We start from the raw sequence: 20,641 nt of genomic DNA on the forward strand, positions 1-20,641 counted from the left end.
CACGGTGGAGAGTCTCAGTACAGGAGAATAATTAAAGATGAGTCTGACTCGGTGGACGTCGACTTATTTCACACTAAGGGTTTCTGATAAAAACCCAGTAGAAAGTAATACGTCATGTGCTCGTCCTCCACAGCCTGTTGGTAGACGGGATAAACACAGTCTCACTCTGCACCATAACATACCTTAACCCTTCCATCTCTCACATGGTGCATTCACTGACATCAAAGGACAAAAATGCTCTGCAGCCACAGCAACAAAGTCAACTAGCACACAACAAAACTGAACATAAAAACAAGAGCTTATCTGCAGATATGTTTGGTCTGTGTATGAATCTGCACGATCAGTAGCATTTCCTAGTCCTCCACAGCCTGTTGGTAGTGGAGCAGGTGTTTCTCTGAAGCTAAAGCTCTAATAACTTTATCAAATATTTGATGTGCAGCCTCCTGTAGCTGCAGTAGTACTTAAGTTATATTTCAGGACTGACATGTCACAGTAGTATGGGCAGTGACCCACTGGATCCTACTGCACTTGACTTTTATTCCTATGTATATATGTTATTTTACTAGATATTAATTATATTTTATTTTAATGTTGTTTTATTTGATCTGTCTTTACTTTGCAGTAGCAACTAAGCTTCTGTGGCCAAGTTGTGGATCATTAAAGTCTGTGAAGGAACCTGGGGTCTATTTCAGAAAGAGCGTTCAACAAAGTCTGAGTCTAAGCCTGGACTCTGATTTGACCCCGAGACAGAAAACCTGCTGGTGACCAGGTTCACAGACTCAGTTACCATGGTAACCAGCTGGTATGCACAGATAGTAACAGAGGAAGCCTCTATAGTCGATCAGTGATCAGTGACTAGTTCAAACCGACGGGTCGTCTGAACAGACCTGGTTCACACATTTATACAGACTAACCGGAAGCTGTATTTTCTGTGTGGAAGATAAAATAAAACTGAGACTCAGCTGGAATGAAGACTATGTTTTAGTTGTTGTTTAGTGCCAGAAGCTTCAGTCTGTTAAGTGTCACGTTAGCGTTAGCGTTAGCCACAGAGACGTTTCCTTGTGGCTCTGAGAGCAGCTGCTTCAGTCTGAGGTTGTCGGAGTCGACCGAGGACTCGTCACACTGAAGCTCTTCTGCCATGTCACAACAAGCATCTGTGAGATTGAACTGTGAAATATTAATGGCCAGGCACCAAAAACTGGGATAAGAACATCTCCCCCGGGAGAGAAGTTTTTCCTGGGCGGAGATGTTGAGATGATTAAAACATGCAGCCTTCATTCCCTCCTCCTCCTCATCCTCCTCCTCTAATTTGGTTTCTACTCTATTTCCTCACATTTATGCTCCAGCACGAACCGGCTACGTCTGCACAAATAAATGAGGCTGACGTGTGAACATCTGCAGGTTTATGCATGTGCAACATTAAAACCAGAATCAGAAACTGAGTGAAGGAGAGGAGGACTGAGAATGATGAACAGTCTGAGCTAAACGCTAACAGCTACTTAACAATCTCCATGTTAACATAAATTCACATGCTCTAACCAGCAGATTGTGGTGATGCTTCCCAGAACAACATCCTGTACACTGTCATCATCATAACAGATGAACTGTGTCTGTACGTGGAGCTGGATCCACTCTAATCTCCTGAAACATAAATCAGCGCTTCATGATTCTTTTCCACAAACACAATCTGGAGTCTGTCCATGGGGGATTGATTCTAGGGGCACACGCTTTAATTCAAAATGTCAGCAGTGAAAATGGTTCACACCCTCAAAGAAAACTCTTCTGAAATCCTTTTTGCATTGTTTCAAATGTAAAATCTCTTCTAATTAATTCTGACGCCTCTTTCTCCATCTCCAAATCCATCTTCACTCTGAATGTCTTCATCAAACCTTCCCAGAGTTTCTTTAGCCTTGGCTTTAGCCTTGACTATGGACACCTCCGTTTCCTGGAGTCCACACCCAACACAACTGTCTTCACTCTGCAGTAACTCAATTACCCAAAACACACAAGGAAAAGTCACAATCAACATCCTGATCCTGATGATCATGTTTTTATTATCCAGCTCTAGATAAGCATAGTGTTGGCTGGATAAAACCTGAGTGTTAATGTTACTGTCATGTTAATCTGTTGAATCCCCCCTCCCATAGCCTCCGCCCACCACCGCTCCTCATTCATCATCTCTAATGAGCCAAAGACCTTTCTGAAATGTCTCCCTCAGCTCAGACAGCCTTCGTCCTCAACGAGTCCTCCACCTCTCACATCTCATGAATCTCTCCCCCCACTGCAAGGCCTCATGGGAAAACTCATAGGTGGAGAATGCTTTGTATTCTTTGGACGTGAACAGAAAAAAAATATGAACTGTACAGAGACAGATTCCCTCCACATTCTTCTTATGGTCTTTACTTCAGCAGATAGTGTCACTGTTTGGTTTTATTCACCCTGCAGCGTCCTAAGAAACCTCTGTCAGGTTAGAGGGAGGAGGTGGTAGGAGGAGAGGATCCAAATGCAGGACCAACGATGAGGCACGGGGGTTCCAACAAAAAATATTTAATAATTAGCAAACAAAAGGCGCTTGGACATGGACCTAACATCAACAGCAAGATAAGGAACCAAAGAAAGGCAGGACTATAAATACACAGGAGGACTGAGGGACAACAAGACACAGGTGAGACGCATGAGGACGATCAACAGGGATGAAACCAATGAACAATCAAGAAACACACGAGGAAACACAGACAGGAAGTCCAGAACTTAACAAAATAAAACAGGAAACACAACATCACACAGACAGACAGGACAAAACCACAAGGAGGCACGGCGGACAGGAAACTAAGGAATAAAACAGGAAACTCCAAGATATGACCACAAAATATGAGACACATACAGACTATGACAACCTCAAACCATCACCACGAGTCTGGAAGCTCTGAAATCAAAGGTCTGAAATCAAAGCTCTGAAATGAAAGGTCTGAACGATGGCTGCAAACAAGGAAACACAATAATTCACAATGTGATGGCTTCTCATGCCAGGAGCACTGACCTTAAACCTGAACATTCATTGCTTTAACAAGAGTTATGTTAGCACAGAAAATCAGATTTTAGCCTAAACAAGGTAACATTTAGGTCTCAACAAATTGATGCTAGCCACTTAGTTTAAACAAGCCAATGTGAGCCATTTAATTAGCCTCAGCATGCTAATGTTAGCCTCCTAAAAGTAAAGCTGTGTAATTACTATTAAGGACACTGGCAGGAGCAGATTCAGTTCCCAGCAGAGAGACTCCAGATGAACTCTGTGGGTGGAGGAGTCCGTCTGACCTCAGGCTGGTTTGTCTGAATCGAAACGACTCAGTGAAACTTCAGCGGAACGTTCTGCACATTTGGAATCAACCTTTTCACCTTTCAGCGTGATATAAGTTTAGATGCTAAAGGAACAATCCTGGTTTTTATAACCCGTCAATATATGAATCAATATCTTCTCCACCTCCCAATGAGAAACAAAACATTTACACCTGAACTGCAATAACTTCAAAATTCCATAGGTACAATATTCATTTCCAGTGTTATGCGGATGACACCCAGCTCTACCTGTCCACCAAACCCTTCCAGCCACAGTCCACAGGACATCAGAACCTGGTCCTCCATCAACTTCCTCAAACTTAACACCCTGAACACACGTCCACCCTAAATATCTATCTATCTAGAATTGACAATTCCCCAGTCCCACCTCCCCCCAGATTAAGAGTCTGGGCATCATCCTTGAATACACTCTCTCATTCCATTATCATACTAACTAGATGTCCCGTCTCTGTCCGTCCCTCTCACCGATGATACTGCAGCTCTGCTCCACGTTTCATCACCAGAACTCAACCAGCCTTCTGTTAAGTTCAGACCGTACCTATGAAATCCTACTTCACCTCTAAGGCCATAAACAACCTTGTACCTCTGTACAGTGATCATGACTGTCCTGAAAGGCGCCTATGAATAAAACATATTATTATTATTGTTATTATTATTATTATTATTGCACTAAAACCCTTTTGTGACCTTCAAATCAAACTTTATTTATATAGCACTTTTCATACAAAAACTACCACCCAGAGTGCTTCACACAAGTAAGAACATAAAACATTACAACAAGAAACTAAATCAATGAAATGCAGATGAACATCAGCATGAAAATATTTAACACCACAAGAAGAACAGAAGAACTCCTTTAAATGACCTTAGCACATTTACATTTGTGTTTTGTCCTTTTGTCCTCCCTTGTTAGCATCAGCAGCCTCCAAGTCTATTCATAGTTGTGCTGACAGCAGAGAAACAAGCTGAGATCTTCCTCCTGGGGAGGAAGCAGCAGCAGCAGCAGCAGCAGCAGCGTTTCATGTCAACGCTCAGAGACGAGAGGGAGCTCCAGAGTTTGGATGTGTTTGATAACAGCTGGATGTTCTCAGGGTGGTTCTGTTACTAATCCAGCTCCTCTGATGCTCATGTTAAATCCAGAACCCTGCACAGACTCCGTGGGCGGCTTTCTCAAACTAAACCTGATTCCTTGTATTTACAGTGATGATCAGACTGAGACTGGTCTTAAACGCTTCAACCACGTCCAGAGAACCTACCAGGATGGACTCACAACCGTCCAGAGACAGAAGGAAGACATGAATAAATGTTCTTTTAATGACTTTTAAAGGTTAAACTTCTTTTATCCAGAGAGTTTTGGTTTTATTTTCATGTCTTGATGGATCATTTTCTTTAATCAAACGACAGAGCATCAGGTCATTCTTTAATAAACCGGCTTCTCTTCACATTTCTGTTCAAAGATCTTCACAGAACAAATCTCTTCAGGGAAGATTCAAATAAAAACAACGGTTTAACCTCTGGTCTCTGGACTCCACATACGAACCAACACCCCGTCCTCAGAGCAGATATCAGTGATGCAATAATCTAAAATAAAAAGTATTATCTTTTTATTTGGAAAGGTAAATTTGCACCACATACATTAATTACAACTTTAGTCATTCCACAACATAAATGTAAAGTTTAAGTGATTGTGTCCATCCTGTCCTTCTAGGACTTTCTTTTACAGACCACTAATTATTCCAGTAGAAACAACAATAAGACAGAACAGAACATGGGAGCGCAACGCCTCATACAGTCCAAATATCACATAAAAAAGAAAGTAAGTTCACACAAAGTACAGGCACCATGAAATCAGATCTGACTGGTTTTAAATACTCCATCCAAACAGAAGGTTTACGTTAAATAGTTTTTTTTATATATATATTTGTGGATTTCTTTCCACATGGTCTCAAAAATATGTGGTAACACAATTACGTGTGGTAGCTGCATTAGACCCACAAAGCCTTGATGTCTTCTCTGAATGGGTGTGATAAGCAGAACTCAGTTGCTTTGCTTTGCTTCCTTTCCCCATTTCGTCTTCATGCATTCTGTATTCTCTTGTTTAGATGATGATGCGGTGGTTTTATCTCCTGGGTTCAGATTTCCATCTGCGCTGCAGTGGCTGCTGAGTGGAAGCTGCTCAGGCTTTCTTCCTTCCTCCACAGATCTGCTGCCGTCCTCCGAGGTTTCATCCCTTCAAAGTCTGCAGGATCAGCCTCGGCTCTTCAGACGCCGGAGGAGAAATCCTTCCCATCCATCGGCTCGCTGGGAACCCGCTGGGGCGTCGAGTGAGGAAAGTAGGTCGACGGCAGGGCAGCTGTTGGTGGGTAACATCTGGAGAGCTCCGTACATGATCCTGAGTTCTGTTTGATTCTGGGTCTGGGTCACAGATGGGATTTGGATTTTACTTTTAAATGGAAACAGTAAGAAATGTAGAAACACAGCTCATAACGACGTGGAAGAAGACCCAGCTGTGAGAGACCAACCCCGACAAAACGGGAAGGAAACAGGAAGAGCTACTGTTAGCTGTGAGGCTAGTTGTGGCTATATTTGTGCTTCTTGTTGTCTGAGCTGCTCAACCAATCAGAGCCAACTGAGGAACGTTCAGCGACAGGAAAACGGCCGACTGTCGTCTTCGTGCTTAAGATCTGATGGATGTGGTTCATTTGTTCAACTGTTCGCTTGATGCATTTCACTTTGACAAAGGTCAGTTAAACATGAAGACAGGTTATGTAATTAGCTGTTGTCAGAATGCTAGAATGCTAACATGCTCATTTCAGACAGTGAATGCAGATTGATGTTAGCCGTTAACACGGTGCTGCTAACCTGGTTCAGATATAGCATAACAACTCAGGCTCTCTAGCTTCAACCCTCCGTGGATCAGGAACCATATGTGGTAACTTGGTTCCTGGTTGCTCTCAGTGAGGTTTAGTGTCATGTGGTTTTCAGTGAGCCAATCACAGAAGATCAAGGAAACATTGTCAGGTCTAATCAGGGTCTAATGTGGTCTACAAGGTCCCCCTCTGAACTGGTTTATTAGGAACCATGAAGAAGAACAAGTGTCCTAATGTTTCTAATGTGATGATGTTGACAAGTGTCTGAATCAGCTCTGATGTTCTAATGTGACAAATACATGTTTACATTAGTTTAAGGACCAGGAACCAGAAAACATGTGTGTTTCGATGAGTGCCTTGTGAAGGGTTAATAAAGTCTGTGAGAGCGCAGTGACATTAAACAAAGATCAGAGCCTGCATGGAGCTACTGTAGCGAGGCTGCTGCTAGCTGGGGAACAGCTCTGAGCTCCTGTGAGTGAGTACACAGTGTTAATTGAAGCGCAGAATGAAAAGCAATGTTTTCACTCGGGCCCACATTAAGCTGCTCTCATGCATATTTTAGTAATCCAAACACTGCTCTCTCTGGAAGACATTCATCTGTGGTGCTAATTTTAGTCTGCAGGTGAAGCTAACAGCTCAGAGCAGCGTGCATGTCTGCAGCACGACTGAGTGCTGATGCTAGTCATGCTAAATGCTAAATGCTAAATGGAAATAAATGTGCCCCTGTCAAACTCGTCAAAGCTGATTTAAAGTTTGTTGCATCCTGTGTCCATGTTAAAGGTCCCGAGAGTTTCTCTCTGCTGGGAACTGATTCTGCTCCAGTAATGAGCTGCTCGGCCAATCAGATCGTGGGGGTGGGAGTGACAAGTCACTTTGGTTGGTTGGAGGACCATCCAATGATTTTTTTTTTCTTTATCACACATTCACTTTGTTCTTCATCCAGATCGACCAGCGAGAGAGAAACCAAACCATTTCACACACTGAGCCTCTACAGCTGAAAGCACTTGACATAAGATACTTTAGCTAAGAGGTATTGATCATTCTTCTACAGTGGGCGTAAAGATTGACCCGTTGGTCGTTAAAACTCACATCTGTTTTGTCTGAGTGAGGAAGAAAATGAGAGTTTTCTCTTGGTGTTCCTGGTTAGAGACCATGACTGACCTGTGAGCTGTATTTGAATAAGTCTGAAGCATTGTTGTGTCTTCAGGCTGGAGAAGAAAGAGTGAGTTATCTCCTGTCTGTAAAACTGAATGAGTTTCAGCTGCAAAGAATCCACAATGACGTTTAACCGAGACCAGAGAGGATTTAGTTCATTAAAACATGGACACGACCCAGAGACGCGCTGAATATGAACCCATTAATGATGACGCTGCTCTCATAACGTCTCGTATGAGTCGATCCATCACTCTGACGCGCTGCCTCTGACACGTTTCCCGCTCTGATCTGATCTCAGAGGAAAATGAAGCTGTGGCTCTGCTGAGAGACGCTGACATGGGAGGAAATCCAAACAGCTGATGGTTCATTTATTCATCCTTTCAGACTGACATTGTTCACGTCATGTGCAGGACTGGAGGGAGGGGCCACATGTAGGACACACCAGGACCAAACCATTTCATCATCTATTAGCAGGCTAACGATGGGCTAATGCTATCAACACTCTCACAGTCACATGGATGATGCTCGGTTCCATCAGGCTGCACAGCTCCTCAGGATTAATGAAAGTTATTCACATGTGAAGCTGCTTCCAGGCAGAATGTGTTTCTTATGATAAATAGAAACTAAAGAACATTTGCCATCAACACACTAACACAACTCCAATAAAACCAGTGAACACACCATTAAAACTGTTACGTTATGTGGAGATGAAGGACCCAAACACCAGGGAGAGAAACTAGATGAAGTAATAAAGTTCAGATTAATGCCGACTTACTCAGGGGAAGGAAAGCACTGCAGGGAAGGGACGCAACCCACAGAAACACAAATCCTAATAAACTGATGAATAGAAAAAACAGAAGAGAGACACAGACTCACTGAACTGAAACACTGGGAAACAACAAGAACAACAGGATAAACACAACTGAGCTCCACAAGAAAACATCACACAGAGGAGCTGGTTGAGGACATAAGACTCTACAGCGCCCCCTGTGAGGATCAACGGGACTGAGGCCATTGATGATGCTACTGTATATTTATGCTCAGTACGATAAATATGTACATTCATTCATATGATAACACAAATATCTCTCATTTCTGTTTCTACGTGATGAAGTTACTGGACAAAAAAAAACATAAATAAAATCTATCTATCTATCTATCTATCTATCTATCTATCTATCTATCTATCTATCTATCTATCTATCTATCTATCTATCTATCTATCTATCTATCTATCTATCTATCTATCTTATTACTTCTAACATTCAGAAGTACCCATGACAGGAACATGGTGAACACTGGTCCAGGTCCATGAACCTGGTTAGTAAATCAGACGACCATGACTATTGTTCCAGCGTCATGGATGCGTCTTCGTTACTTGTGTTCGTGATGAAACATTATGTGTCAAGCTTCATGTTGCTGTTTGACGTTATGAACCAGTTTGTTCGTCTGCCAAAGGCAAATCCCTGACTTCATGCTGGAGATCAATATGAAGCCTTCGATGTAGAGAGCAGAGCCGATTCCAGCAGGAACGAAAGAGGACGTGAGTCCTACTGTGAGAACGTGAACCTGAACATATTTCATATTTTTGTTTTTATTTGATAAAGTAGTTGGGAGGTTTGAGGTCCTCTCTCTGGTTCTCATGTTTCCAGCTGCAAACACCAGGAGCGTTTTATACACAACACATGCAAGAATCTCATCAGTTAATTAGCTTTGCTTGAGTCTCTCCGAGTGTCCAACAGACCCTCAGGCTTCCTCTGAGCCTCAGCACTGTTTGTGTTAGACTAGACATGCTGGGCACCTCACAACTGTTCCTCTTTATCTGAATATCCCCAATAAAAATCCAACCTGAAGCCCCCACATTGTTCCCACCTGGTCCATCTATCTGCTCTTAGTTAAAATGTGTCTCCATTAATTCGACCCTGTGTCTCTAATCAGTGGACAAATAACACAAGACATGAGTGAGAGACTTTATGTTCTACCAACATTAGAGTCTAATGTTCTCATTGAACAAGAAGAACATGGAGCTGAACTGCAGCGTGTTCGAGTTTTAAAGAATGACTGAAGTTCACACTGAGTAGCTTTGACTAGACGTCAATAAACTCGTCTTTAACGTCCTATCATGACTGAGCGGAGTAATGAGGAGCTAGAGGAGGAGGTGATGAATGAACCTCAGACCAGACTGTGGTTTCTGACACAGTAAAACTCACCTCTCAGGCTCAGCAGCCACAGAGACTAATAAACAGCTGATGGATGCCTTCTGGGATTAACAGGTAATCAAAGAGGCAAATTAGAGTCTGTTAACCGCTGCTCATATCTCTGCAGCCTAACGAAGACGTGACTAAACACACCTCCATCTTCTCCCTCTAGTTTCTCAACTTCCATGTCTTTGCCTTAGTCCTCAGACATTTTAAATCAGTGTCTCAGAGTTGGAGCTCTGCGTTTTGTGAAAGTTTTCAGTCTCAGAACAACTGAGCTGAAACAAGGACGACTGGACTGTTCGACAGAGTGTCTTCATCAAAGCCCTGCTGCCTTTGTTTCAGTCCATTTTTTTCCATTTCCAACACATCACACTAATTTTGCAAGAGCATTAAAATAAGTAAAAATGCGAGGGTTTTGTGAATCAGAGGACCTCTGGACTCATCAGAAGCCTGAGGGACAGAGACCGTCCTCTGCTCTGAAACAACTGAAACCATGTCCTGCATTACTGTGATTATAGATTTAAAAGATGGGAGGTCAAATAAATCTCTGGCCTGCACCACGACATCGTCTCCACTACTGTGGACCTTGTGTGGGTGGATTAAATCATTCATATCCATCAGACAGATGACATGTTTGACTACTGTTAGCCTTCTGTCCATCACCACATTAAGCAAATGATCTTTGCTGGAGCAGAATCAGAACAGGAGACCAGAGGGACGCCGGTAACCGTGGTAACCGGACTCAAATATGAGACAGCTGTTTTGAAAAGTGTGGAATTAAAAACTTGCAAGAAAGAAAAGATGAAGTAATTTAACAAAGCTGAATTTAAATCCTCTGATGTGGTGGATTCCTCCTGGTTTTAAAATGTTGGGGAGAGATTTCAGTTCATCTTAAGCGTCGCAGCCTTTCCTGAGTTGAAAGGTTTGACTGTTTTTTTACCACATTGTAAATATCTGCGAGGCGTCCTGATGTGAGCCAAGACGCTATTAAAGCCTCCGTTCTCTCAATGAACGAGTTTGATAGAAAACAAAAATCTGGCAGCATTTCTCCTCCTCATCATGAACCTGCTGATTCAGACGTAAGAAGGGCTGGATGAGATGTGGATGTGTACAGAATAATAAGAAAACCAGCTCAGACTTCATTAAAATAAGAATAAGAGATACATTTGTTTGGATCACATTTGATTCATCAGACGTCTGCTATTATTTATTGTTGCTGAAATACAGGACGACAAAGGAGAATAATTAACGTGAAAAATCACATGAATGTCAAACAATTCCACTGATAAGGAATAAATTCATTCATATTTTATTCCTTTTAAAAATCAGTTTATCTCAATAAGACAAAGCTGCTGCATCGTATTTGATCCACACTGAGGATTCACCACTTCGCTCTAAAGCCACGAGATCATTCAGAGAAGAGTCAGAGTCGCCACGAATTCATTCCTTTCAAGCTTCTGGGTTTGACTCTGATGAGTTTCTCTTTCAGGTTTTGGTTCTGGGAACGTCAGGACCAGAACGTTTCCATCTCCATCGCGTCACTGGATTTATTTCTTTTTTACAAGCAGGAAAACCCAGTAGAAAGTAATAAATCTATATTGTTAACCTGAATCCTTACACTGAGACAGCTCAAGTTACATATACTGTGCTCTGCAGATGTGTTTGATCTGTGTATGAATCTGCACCATCAGTAGTGTTTCCTTGTCCTCCACAGCCTGTTGGTAGATGGATAGTGGAGCAGGTGTTTCTCTGAAGCTAAAGCTCTAATAACTTTATCAAATATTTGACGTGCAGCCTCCTCCTCTCTCTTGGTCAAGCTGTTACTGACTGGACCGTTCTTCTGCTAGCGTTAGCCTTAGCATGTCTGTAGTACTTTAGTCAGATTTCAGGACTGACATGTCCCGGTAGTATGGACAGTGACCCCCTGGACTCCTCACCTGTCTTCTAGGAGGCGGCCATGTTTGTATTGTCATGTGATCAGAGACTAGTCCACACACGATGCTTAAAGAGTCGTGGTACTAGTTGATACAAACCCTAGAATAATGTGCATTCATCCTGAATGAATCTGGGGACTCTGGTTGTGTTTCACGGCTTCTTACCTGCTTCCCTGGAGAGCTGCATGAAGGCGTCCACTCCTTTCTCCCCGTAGCTGCCCTCCGAGGCCACGGTGGAGACGTAGTTCCAGCCCATGGTCTTGACGATGTCCACCATGGCCTGGGCCTGGAAGCTGTCCGGGGGGACGACCCGAGAGAAGAAGTCGTAGCGGCGGTCGTCGCTCAGCTCTGGGGCCGTGGATGCATAGCTGATCTGAGGGATCTGGAGGACAGACGGCAGAGAGGGGGGGTTAGGAGGCAGACAACCAACAAGGAGGTGGTCATCGATTAGAAATAAAAACCTAAAACGTCTGCTTTATTAAACCACCGTTCTGACTCCTATCTGTCCGTCCACCGTGGGGTTTGAGCTTTCAGGCTCTCAGCTCCACGTCTTTGGATGATTCTCTCACTCCATTTAAACCCACTCATTGTTATGTACTTTCATCTGCTTTGATGCTGTTGCCTTGTATGGTTTATTCTTATGTCGTGTTCTTATTGAAGCTGGCCTTCAGTGTTTTATTTTCCACTATTAGTTTTATTACTTAACTATTAGATACAACCATTTAAAACCTGGAAGCACCGACAAGTACCAACTGATCCACTCACCACTCTGCTAATAATACATTATTATTATTATTATTATTATTATTATTATTATTATTATTATTACTATTAATACTATTATTACTATTATTATTATTATTATTGCTATTATTATTACTACTACTATTATTACTATAGATCTGAATGTGTTGTAATAAACACCTGACTCTGCTGATGCTGGGTTATTGGATGGATTACAGCTGTTCCTGAATGATTAGAGCTGAATTTGAATCCTTGAGTAGGACACGTGAAGGAGGAGGAGAGAACAGTGAACAGCTGGTGTGTGGTTTGGTTGGAGGAAGTCAGAATTGATCAATGTTCTCCTTAAATGTGGGAGATGATGGAAAAGTCTGTTTGCTTGAAAATGAGTTTGACACGGTGGAGAGTGGAGGCGTTCACGGTAATCACATTCAACCTGGACCAGGTCAGGGATTATCTGATCTCCAGCTTCAAGGTCTCCTCCAACGGTCGGCATGAATTAACTTCCACCCTTCAGGAGAAACTCTGAGAAAGTGTTAATGCTGCAAATCCCTCCACCAGATATTTCTTCCAATTAGCCTCTGACGGGCTGAGAGCTCTCTTTATGTACGGATTAAAAGTTTGATGCTGGAGCTGAAGCTTCTCGGGAAGTTTACCTGCAGTTTATCACATTCACATAAAGAAAATAAATAAGAGAAAGAAAATAGGATTCCAGGAGGTCAGACCTCATTCCCTCCGGTGTTTTCCTTTCCCTTTAACCTCAGTCTGGTCCTCGTGAAGCAGCGGGGGCGGGTCCAGAGAAACAACAATTAATCAATTAATATTCATATTGTACAGGTACACGGTGTTTTCATCCTGCTTTTCTTTCTCACATTAAACCTGCTGGGTGGGTAAGTTAGTGCTTCTAGCTCTGTACAGTGAACATAGCAGTGCTCTGTGTAGTCATCAGATTTAAATTCTTACAATGTAACAACACTATCCTACAATAATAAAACAAAAATCTGCAATAACAGGCGCTTGCACAGAAATAAAGTAAATAAATAATAAATGATCCTGCAGCCTGATTAAGTAATATTCATACTTATTTATAGTTTTTATTACTGCACACAAACTTTCTACTGTTAACAGATAATTATTTGATCTCAGATTATGTGCAGGGTTTAAATTATGGAGGTAAAAGTTCAGGAAAATACTCTGGTACTGATAAAAAATCTATTCAGTGACAAAGGCAGAGATATACAGTATTTTATTCTGCAGGATTTTCACTAGTAAGGACAGAAATACACTTAAAATGGGCTGTTGCATGATATTTGTCTAGATATATTTGTCTGGCTTTATTTCCTCATTATTTGGTACAATTATTAAACAATATTCATACTTTAAAAAGTCAATAGATGATTATTTGTTGTTAAAAGATGTTAAAATATGGAGGTAAAATACACTTTTACTGATAAACATATAGAAAACCTTAAGTGTGTTTTAAATATATTCTGCAGCGTTTTCACTCAGAAAAGACAAAAAGTCACTTAACGTTTAAAACTTTAATATGATCTGACTAGAAACTATATTTCTAATTAATTCGGGACCATTTTAAACAATATTCTGACTTAAATATTCATCTTCATCCTGACTGTCACACTCCTGCTGGTCACCTGCTCATTCTCTGCCTTGGTTTCATACTTTCACACTGAAAACGTGTCCACAAACATAAAGAAAAGCAACATGTCGTTTGTACTGTACCAACAACAGTAGAACAATGACGTGATACTCTGTTGTTGACTGTTATTTCATGTCGCAAAACACCGGACAGATGCCATCGTTACTGAAATAATTGAAATAATGGAGAGATCAGGTTTGTCCAGATGGAGCTCACTGAGGTAAAACACACCTGCAGTGTTGTTTAAGAACAGTTTTCCCAATCAGGCCCAAAATTAACAGAAGTTGGCAAAACATTGTCGTGACAGTCTTAAAGAACCTGTAGTTTATGTTCTTACTTTAACTCGAAGCATCACGTCGCAAAAAAAATGTCCGTGATGGTGAAGTTACACGAGTTCATTAGTGAAGCCGCGGAGCCACTTCCTTTGTCTTATTTTCCAAAATAAAAACCTCCATGAGTTCTTAACTAGTGGTGTGCGATACTGAATATTTTGGTAAATAAATATGGGCCAGTATCGCCGATATCGATACGATACTTCTCAACAACTAAGGTGGTACCGGATGCATCATTGAATTGCTAAATCGCTAAGTGTTTTTTGTGATGTTTCCCTTTTTATTATTATTATTAAATAGTCAAACCCCCAGGATCACGATCAGGAGAACCAGAACCGGGAGGGACAGGAACATAAGGACCAGGACCAGGGCCAGGATCAGGACCAGTTCAGGACTAACAACCACACAAATCAACCTGGAGTCTCTATTTCTAAAGTTTTACTGTTTGAGTGCATAAAAACCTAAAAGAATTTTTCATTTACTTCTTTCATATTAAGTGGATTGAATCAGTCCTTTTTGGTTAAGTGTATATTTAACTATTTGTTATTTTTACGTGTCTAGGTTTAGACAAATATTCACTTTTATTTACTGAGTCCTTATAGCTTGTTAACTATTATGGTTTTGTTTAACTATTAATGAATTATTCCAAGATGATCATGGACCACATTTATCTAGATACTGTTTTAATCCAATCATTTAAATTTTAATTTTTTCTGTTTATTACTTTTACTTTCTTTGAAATGAATCATTGTCAGATACTTAAACTGATCTCAGTTGAGATTCTGTTCAGTTACTTTCAATGTTTTTTGTATTAAATTCCATTTTTTGTTCTGGATGCTTCAGTTCACCTGCTGTCCACCATGTCCTGACAGTGTTGATAGCAGATAATAATGGAGTGTTCATCATGTTAACAAGGCTGAGGGGATGTGAGGGGATAAATATTAAAGGTAGCCCAGCGTCTGGCAGCAGACCAGCGCCTCCGTCCCATGATAGATTAGATTCAGAAGCGGATTGGTCGTCCCTCTCTGGCTGCGTCCTACCTGCTGGCATCCCTCTTTCTTCCCCTGGACGTGGAAAGGTCAGTACCTTGACAGCTTCAATAAAACACGAGCTGTGCTACGACGTGACAACGGCTGAACCTCGCATTGATCCGAGACGGAGACGAGAGGCAGAGAGGCAAACATGACCCGAGCTCCACCGATTCAAGACAAGAAAGAGAAAAGAGGACGAATGACAACGTGACAGAGATCCTAAAATGGATGGAAGGGCCCAGAATCTGCTGCTGGGAATAAGGAATAAAGAAGCAGAGCAAGTCACCCAGAGAGAGAAACCAGGCCGAGCCGGCCTCAGTGATGCTCCAACACAGCTACTGGCATTTCTATCTGACATTTGTGTGACACAGCGGCGACAGAGGACTCGGAGTTATTGACCTTCTGCTCAGCGGCGGTGTCTGTTAAATGAGTGGGTTTGTCTGGAGGACGACTGGATGAGCTGCTCCAGACCTTTCAGCTTAATATGACAGACCTGGACCTCCAGTCAGAGTCCACATCAGCAACACAAACAGTGCATCAAGCGGAGGAAACATCTAGAAACTACTAAAACAGGCTTAAGAACTTTATTACAGACTGGAAGGAAGGTGGAGAACCATGGTCTACCAGGAAGAAATAAATCCTGATTCATGGAGAAACGTTTAGAAGAAAAGCAGCAGTAGAACTCAGGGCTGTGTTTAATAGTGGAAGGAAGAGCATTTAACACCATGGACAATGTGAAGGGAACTCAAGGGACTGGGACTGAACAGAAAACCACTAATCAGGGAGGACAACTGTGAAAAAAGGCTCCAATCTGCTAGGGAGCAGCACAAAGACCTGAACCCCAGAGAGAATGTCTGGGATGAGCTGGACACTCAGACTCTGACATCATCAATACAAGATCTGAGCTAAAACACTGGATGGAAGAAACCGGGAGACACTGGAGAAGCTTCTTATTGAACCAGTGGAGCTTTATTTTGGCCACAAAGTGTTAATGACTCTTATCACCATGACACCATGATCACCCAAGACATTGAAGACAATGGATTAGAAATCCAGTAATTCACCTCATTCATGCTAACTTCATGCTAACGTCAAAAAGCTGCTTCACAAGACAAAGGGAGGTGGAATCTGTCTGTGAGGAGCTAACGAGGATGAGTCTCTAGCTGAGTACCTGTGTGGGTCAGTGTGTCGTGTCCTGGTTTCTCTCTCCTCCTCATGTTTGTGGATCTCTGACACATCTCTCTATCCTCCATTAATTAACCACCAGGACACATCAGCTGCAGTGATCTCTGGACCTAATCGAGCTGACAGCTGCCTACGCGCCACCTATAGCACCGAGCAGCGACGCTGGCGATGAAGCACTGACCAGACGTCACTCAGCGCTAACGGCGTCTTCACGTTCACACGTGTGATGTGTAGGTCATCATATAAAAGCAGATGAAGGTCGACGGGGACGGAATGGATGGAGGGTTTCTGGGATGTCAGGACGAGGAGGCCGGACATATACGGACACAAGAAAAACAGGTCTCTTAGATTCTTTATTTCCTCTTTAATTAAAATCTTAATGGTTTTTACTTGGATCCAGACTCCGTGGAAACCATTAGAAACAGTCACTGAAGGATAGATAGAGATTAAGATCCAATTCAAAACTGAAACTAACTTCTGAAAGCAAGTCAAATCTCATTTAACTCAGTAAATAAGAAACAGATAAAGAACAACTGTCCTTCCTGGAGAGTCCCAGAGGAACCCAGAGGAACCCAGAGGAACCCAGGGGAACTTCTAAGCAGCTAAAGGCCTCTATCACATTGGCTGATGTTAATGTTGATGAATCCACTCAATAACCAAAGATATTGCTCTCTGTCCACAAAGAACATGTGGGACAATGTTTAGTGGACAGATGAGACCAGAGTAGAATAGTTTGGTTTAAATGTTTGGAGATGAACCAACACTGCATTCCAGCATCAGAACCTCATCCCTCCATGAAACATGGGGGTGCTAATGTCCTGGTTTGGGCCTGTTCTGCTGCATCTGCTCATCATTGATGGACCAATGAACTGTGAATTCTACCAGTGAACTCTAAAAGAAAATGTCAAGACATGAGTCCATGAGCTGAATGTGAAGAGAAACTGGGTCATGGAGGAAGACAAGGAGCCCAAGAACACCAGTGGTTCTCCAGAAGAACCAGATGAATGTTTAGGAACAAGTCAAAGTCCTGACCTTCATCCAGTAGAAATGTTGGAGCATCAGCTGATGAGAGGAAACCACCAACATCTCACAACTCAGCTGGTTCTGATCTGGGATCAGATTAGACCCTGATCAGCTGTTACAGGAACATTTAGTCTGAAGGACTCACAGACTCACACACTGGACACAAGGACTCAACAACATGATCTTTGTTGAATAAATAAATGAATCCACCAGTATAATATTTACTGTCTCATGTGTTTGTTCTGTGTTTCTTTATCTACTTTCTGTACTGAAAAGACTCCAAAGAGAGGGTGTTTCTATAGGAGACATGGTGCAGCGGTAACTTCTCCTTTAAAAGCATCAATCCAAACATCTGAGTTTGGGCCCAGCAGGCTCCCGTAGCCAACTGTTCGAGTTTCTGAAAAGAAATGATAATTACTCATAGAACACACACCAGGCAGAGTCCTGCTGCTTCATTTACTCATTAGTGGGTTTGAGAATCTGAGAAATAATATCTACTCATCTTTCAGATGAAATCCATCTGAGGTTTCAGACACATCTGAGGTTTCAGATTTATTTACATGTTCAGATCACAAATCTGGTCCTTCATATCACGTGAATGAGGCGCTAACACACCTGGAGATGTTCGCTAAGAAGAACGTTATCTTAGCTACATCTGATTTAAAAAGAACTTCATCAAATTCCTGTTGTAGGAGAGACACCACATGGAGATAACACAAAGCCTTTTAACACTTCCTGTAGGACTGATGAGTATTTCAACACGTCTGAATATTTTTAGGTCTCAGAAGACAGAACTGTGTCCTGCTCACGTTTAACTGAACATCCTGACTTTAGTTTTCCTCCTAATTATTAATTATTATTTCAGGACACTTTCTCTCAGAAACACATGTATGTTCATATGTGTGAGAAACGAGCGTGAACCAGAGAAGCAGCGTGTCCTAATCACATTTAATTACAGTGACCTGCTCGAGCTGCAGCCGCCACCAGTTTCATTACAACCTCTCATTTAGTGCGACACACACCCCACTCACACTCATGTAGACGCATGCATTCATGAACACGCTGTTATTTTCCCAGCCGGCTGACGGACGGGTTAATGAAGCAGAAAGCAACAAGCAGCACCGCTCTCCTCTGACTCACTGCACCCAGTGTGTGTTGTTCTTAGTGTATTTGTAAAACCGTGCATCAGCGTTCGGCTTCAGGAACAAACCCTCGGCCTCACTCCTCCTCCTTCACCTCCATCTCCCTCCTCTGTCTCTGTAACTTTGTCTCCTCATGCTCCTGGAGGAGCTTTAGGAGGAGGAGGAGGAGGAGGAGGAGGAGGAGGAGGAGGAGGAGGAGGAGGAGGAAGAGCAGGGCGTGAGAGTTTAACAGGCCCATGTTAGCTATGCACGGCTCTGTTCACCTACATGTGACACTACGTTGACCTATGGACCTCACTGATCTGTTAGAAACTAAAAGCAGACTCCAGCTCGGTACTGGATATGTTCAGCACACACAGAGGTTAGTGGTTTCGATGACTGCACCCCCACCCACAAAGTTCACCATACAGGACTGATCTCAGGAGGTGATGAGTCTGTGTACACGGAGGAGGTGAAGGCTGCACAGTGGTGCTCCACCAGCATCCTCATCCTCAACACCCCCAAGACAAAGAAGCTGGCGATGACTTCAGGACGAGGAAACCAGACATTCAGCTCATTGTCATCAGTGGGACAGAATGGAGAGGGTCCCAGATCTCAGGTTTCTGGGCGCTCACGTTGAAGAGGACATGACCTGGTCAGCACCACGGCGCTGCTGAAAGAGGCAGAGACTCCAGCTCCTGACAGCGCTCCGTAGAAACAAACTACCTCAGAAACTGTTTTTTACTGCTGCTGTGGAGACAAAGCTGAGCTACAGCATCTCACAGCAGAAAGTCGTCGGTTACCCATTTGCATCTCTTGAGGATATCTACAACACACGCTGCCTCCAGAGAGCCCACAGCATCCTCAGAGACCATCCACCCCGGTCTCCTCCTACTTGTTGCCCTCAGGAAGGCGCTTTAGGACAATCAAACCTTTCGGAGCGTTCAACTCTAAACCATCCTGAAAACACTGGAAACATCTGAGAAGTCTAAAAAGCACCACCCTGTGTAGTATTCTGCTGTCTGTGTAATATTCCTCTGTCTTCATTTTGTTGGTAGCAGTGTCATGTGGACTTTATGTTTTCTTATCTCACTGTTTTTGCCTTTTTATAGCTATGGCACTTTTAACTCATCTGAATATGAAGAACTGCTTCTTCTGATTAGTTCTGATTCTGATAAATGCAGTTCCTTCCTCTTTTGTCTGTAATGTGATTTGTCTGTAAAGCTGAGATCCAGCTCTGAAAGAGATCAGCTCAGAGATCAGCACTGAACCAGTCTATTACCTGGAGCCACATTAAACTAAGACAGAAACATGATGATCAATGTTTAGTCTGGAGACAATGGATAAAGTTAACGCTGTTAGTGTCAGTTTGACTAAAACAAAAACTTTGACAAAAACTATGAAAGAATGAAATGGACTGACTAATGAAGTCTAATAAACATGGATCAATGGAGAAAAGAGATTCTACGCTTTGTGTCTAACTCTTACATTTCACCTTCATCAGCTACAAAGAAAAGCAATTAAACCACACAAGGACCCAAAGCTGTGGAGGTTTTCAGGCCTCCATCAGGCCAAAACACTAAAAACAACACAACAACTTGTTGCTTCCACTGGAGTCGAGTGTATTTGACAAAGACCTGATTTAAAAGACTAAATATTCCTCAACCTGTTTGTCTGTTGACCCAGACAGAGACGCCTTTGAGTCTGTGATTGAAAATGTTGGAGCGTCCATGGAGCAGAGACGTGTTGATCTCTTTGCTTCTGTTCATCCTCTGGGTCGTCTGCCCGGAGCTCATGAGCCAATCACCGGCCAAAAGGCAGCTCATTCATTCACTTGTTTTTTATTTCAATGCTTCTCACACGTCCATATTGATTCGGTCTCTGAGTGTCATGATAAGAACTGCATCAAAACCTGGACCGTAGAATGGATGGGCTCCAGACCCCAGGCTCCAGATTCCAGGCTCCAGACTCCGGGCTCCGGGCTCGGGCTCCGGGCTCCGGACTCCGGACTCCGGACTCCAGGCTCCCGACTCC

At 42.6% G+C, this 20,641-nt stretch overlaps 2 protein-coding genes across 3 annotated transcripts in view; both read right to left on the minus strand.

Moving 5' to 3' along the window:
• The window catches only part of LOC125006460 (nuclear factor 7, ovary-like), a 1,183,669-nt gene that overhangs the window by 69,175 nt on the left and 1,093,853 nt on the right, over nucleotides 1-20,641 (minus strand). The window lies entirely within an intron of this gene.
• The window catches only part of LOC125006440 (metabotropic glutamate receptor 7), a 99,258-nt gene that overhangs the window by 53,045 nt on the left and 25,572 nt on the right, over nucleotides 1-20,641 (minus strand). For both annotated transcript variants that reach the window (XM_047582478.1, XM_047582479.1), the window contains exon 2: nucleotides 11,683-11,899. In XM_047582478.1, coding sequence (XP_047438434.1) covers nucleotides 11,683-11,899 — 217 coding nt within the window. The remainder of the gene's footprint in view (nucleotides 1-11,682; nucleotides 11,900-20,641) is intronic.

This window comes from Mugil cephalus, chromosome 4 (genome assembly GCF_022458985.1).
Source record: "Mugil cephalus isolate CIBA_MC_2020 chromosome 4, CIBA_Mcephalus_1.1, whole genome shotgun sequence".
Lineage (NCBI taxonomy): Eukaryota > Metazoa > Chordata > Actinopteri > Mugiliformes > Mugilidae > Mugil > Mugil cephalus.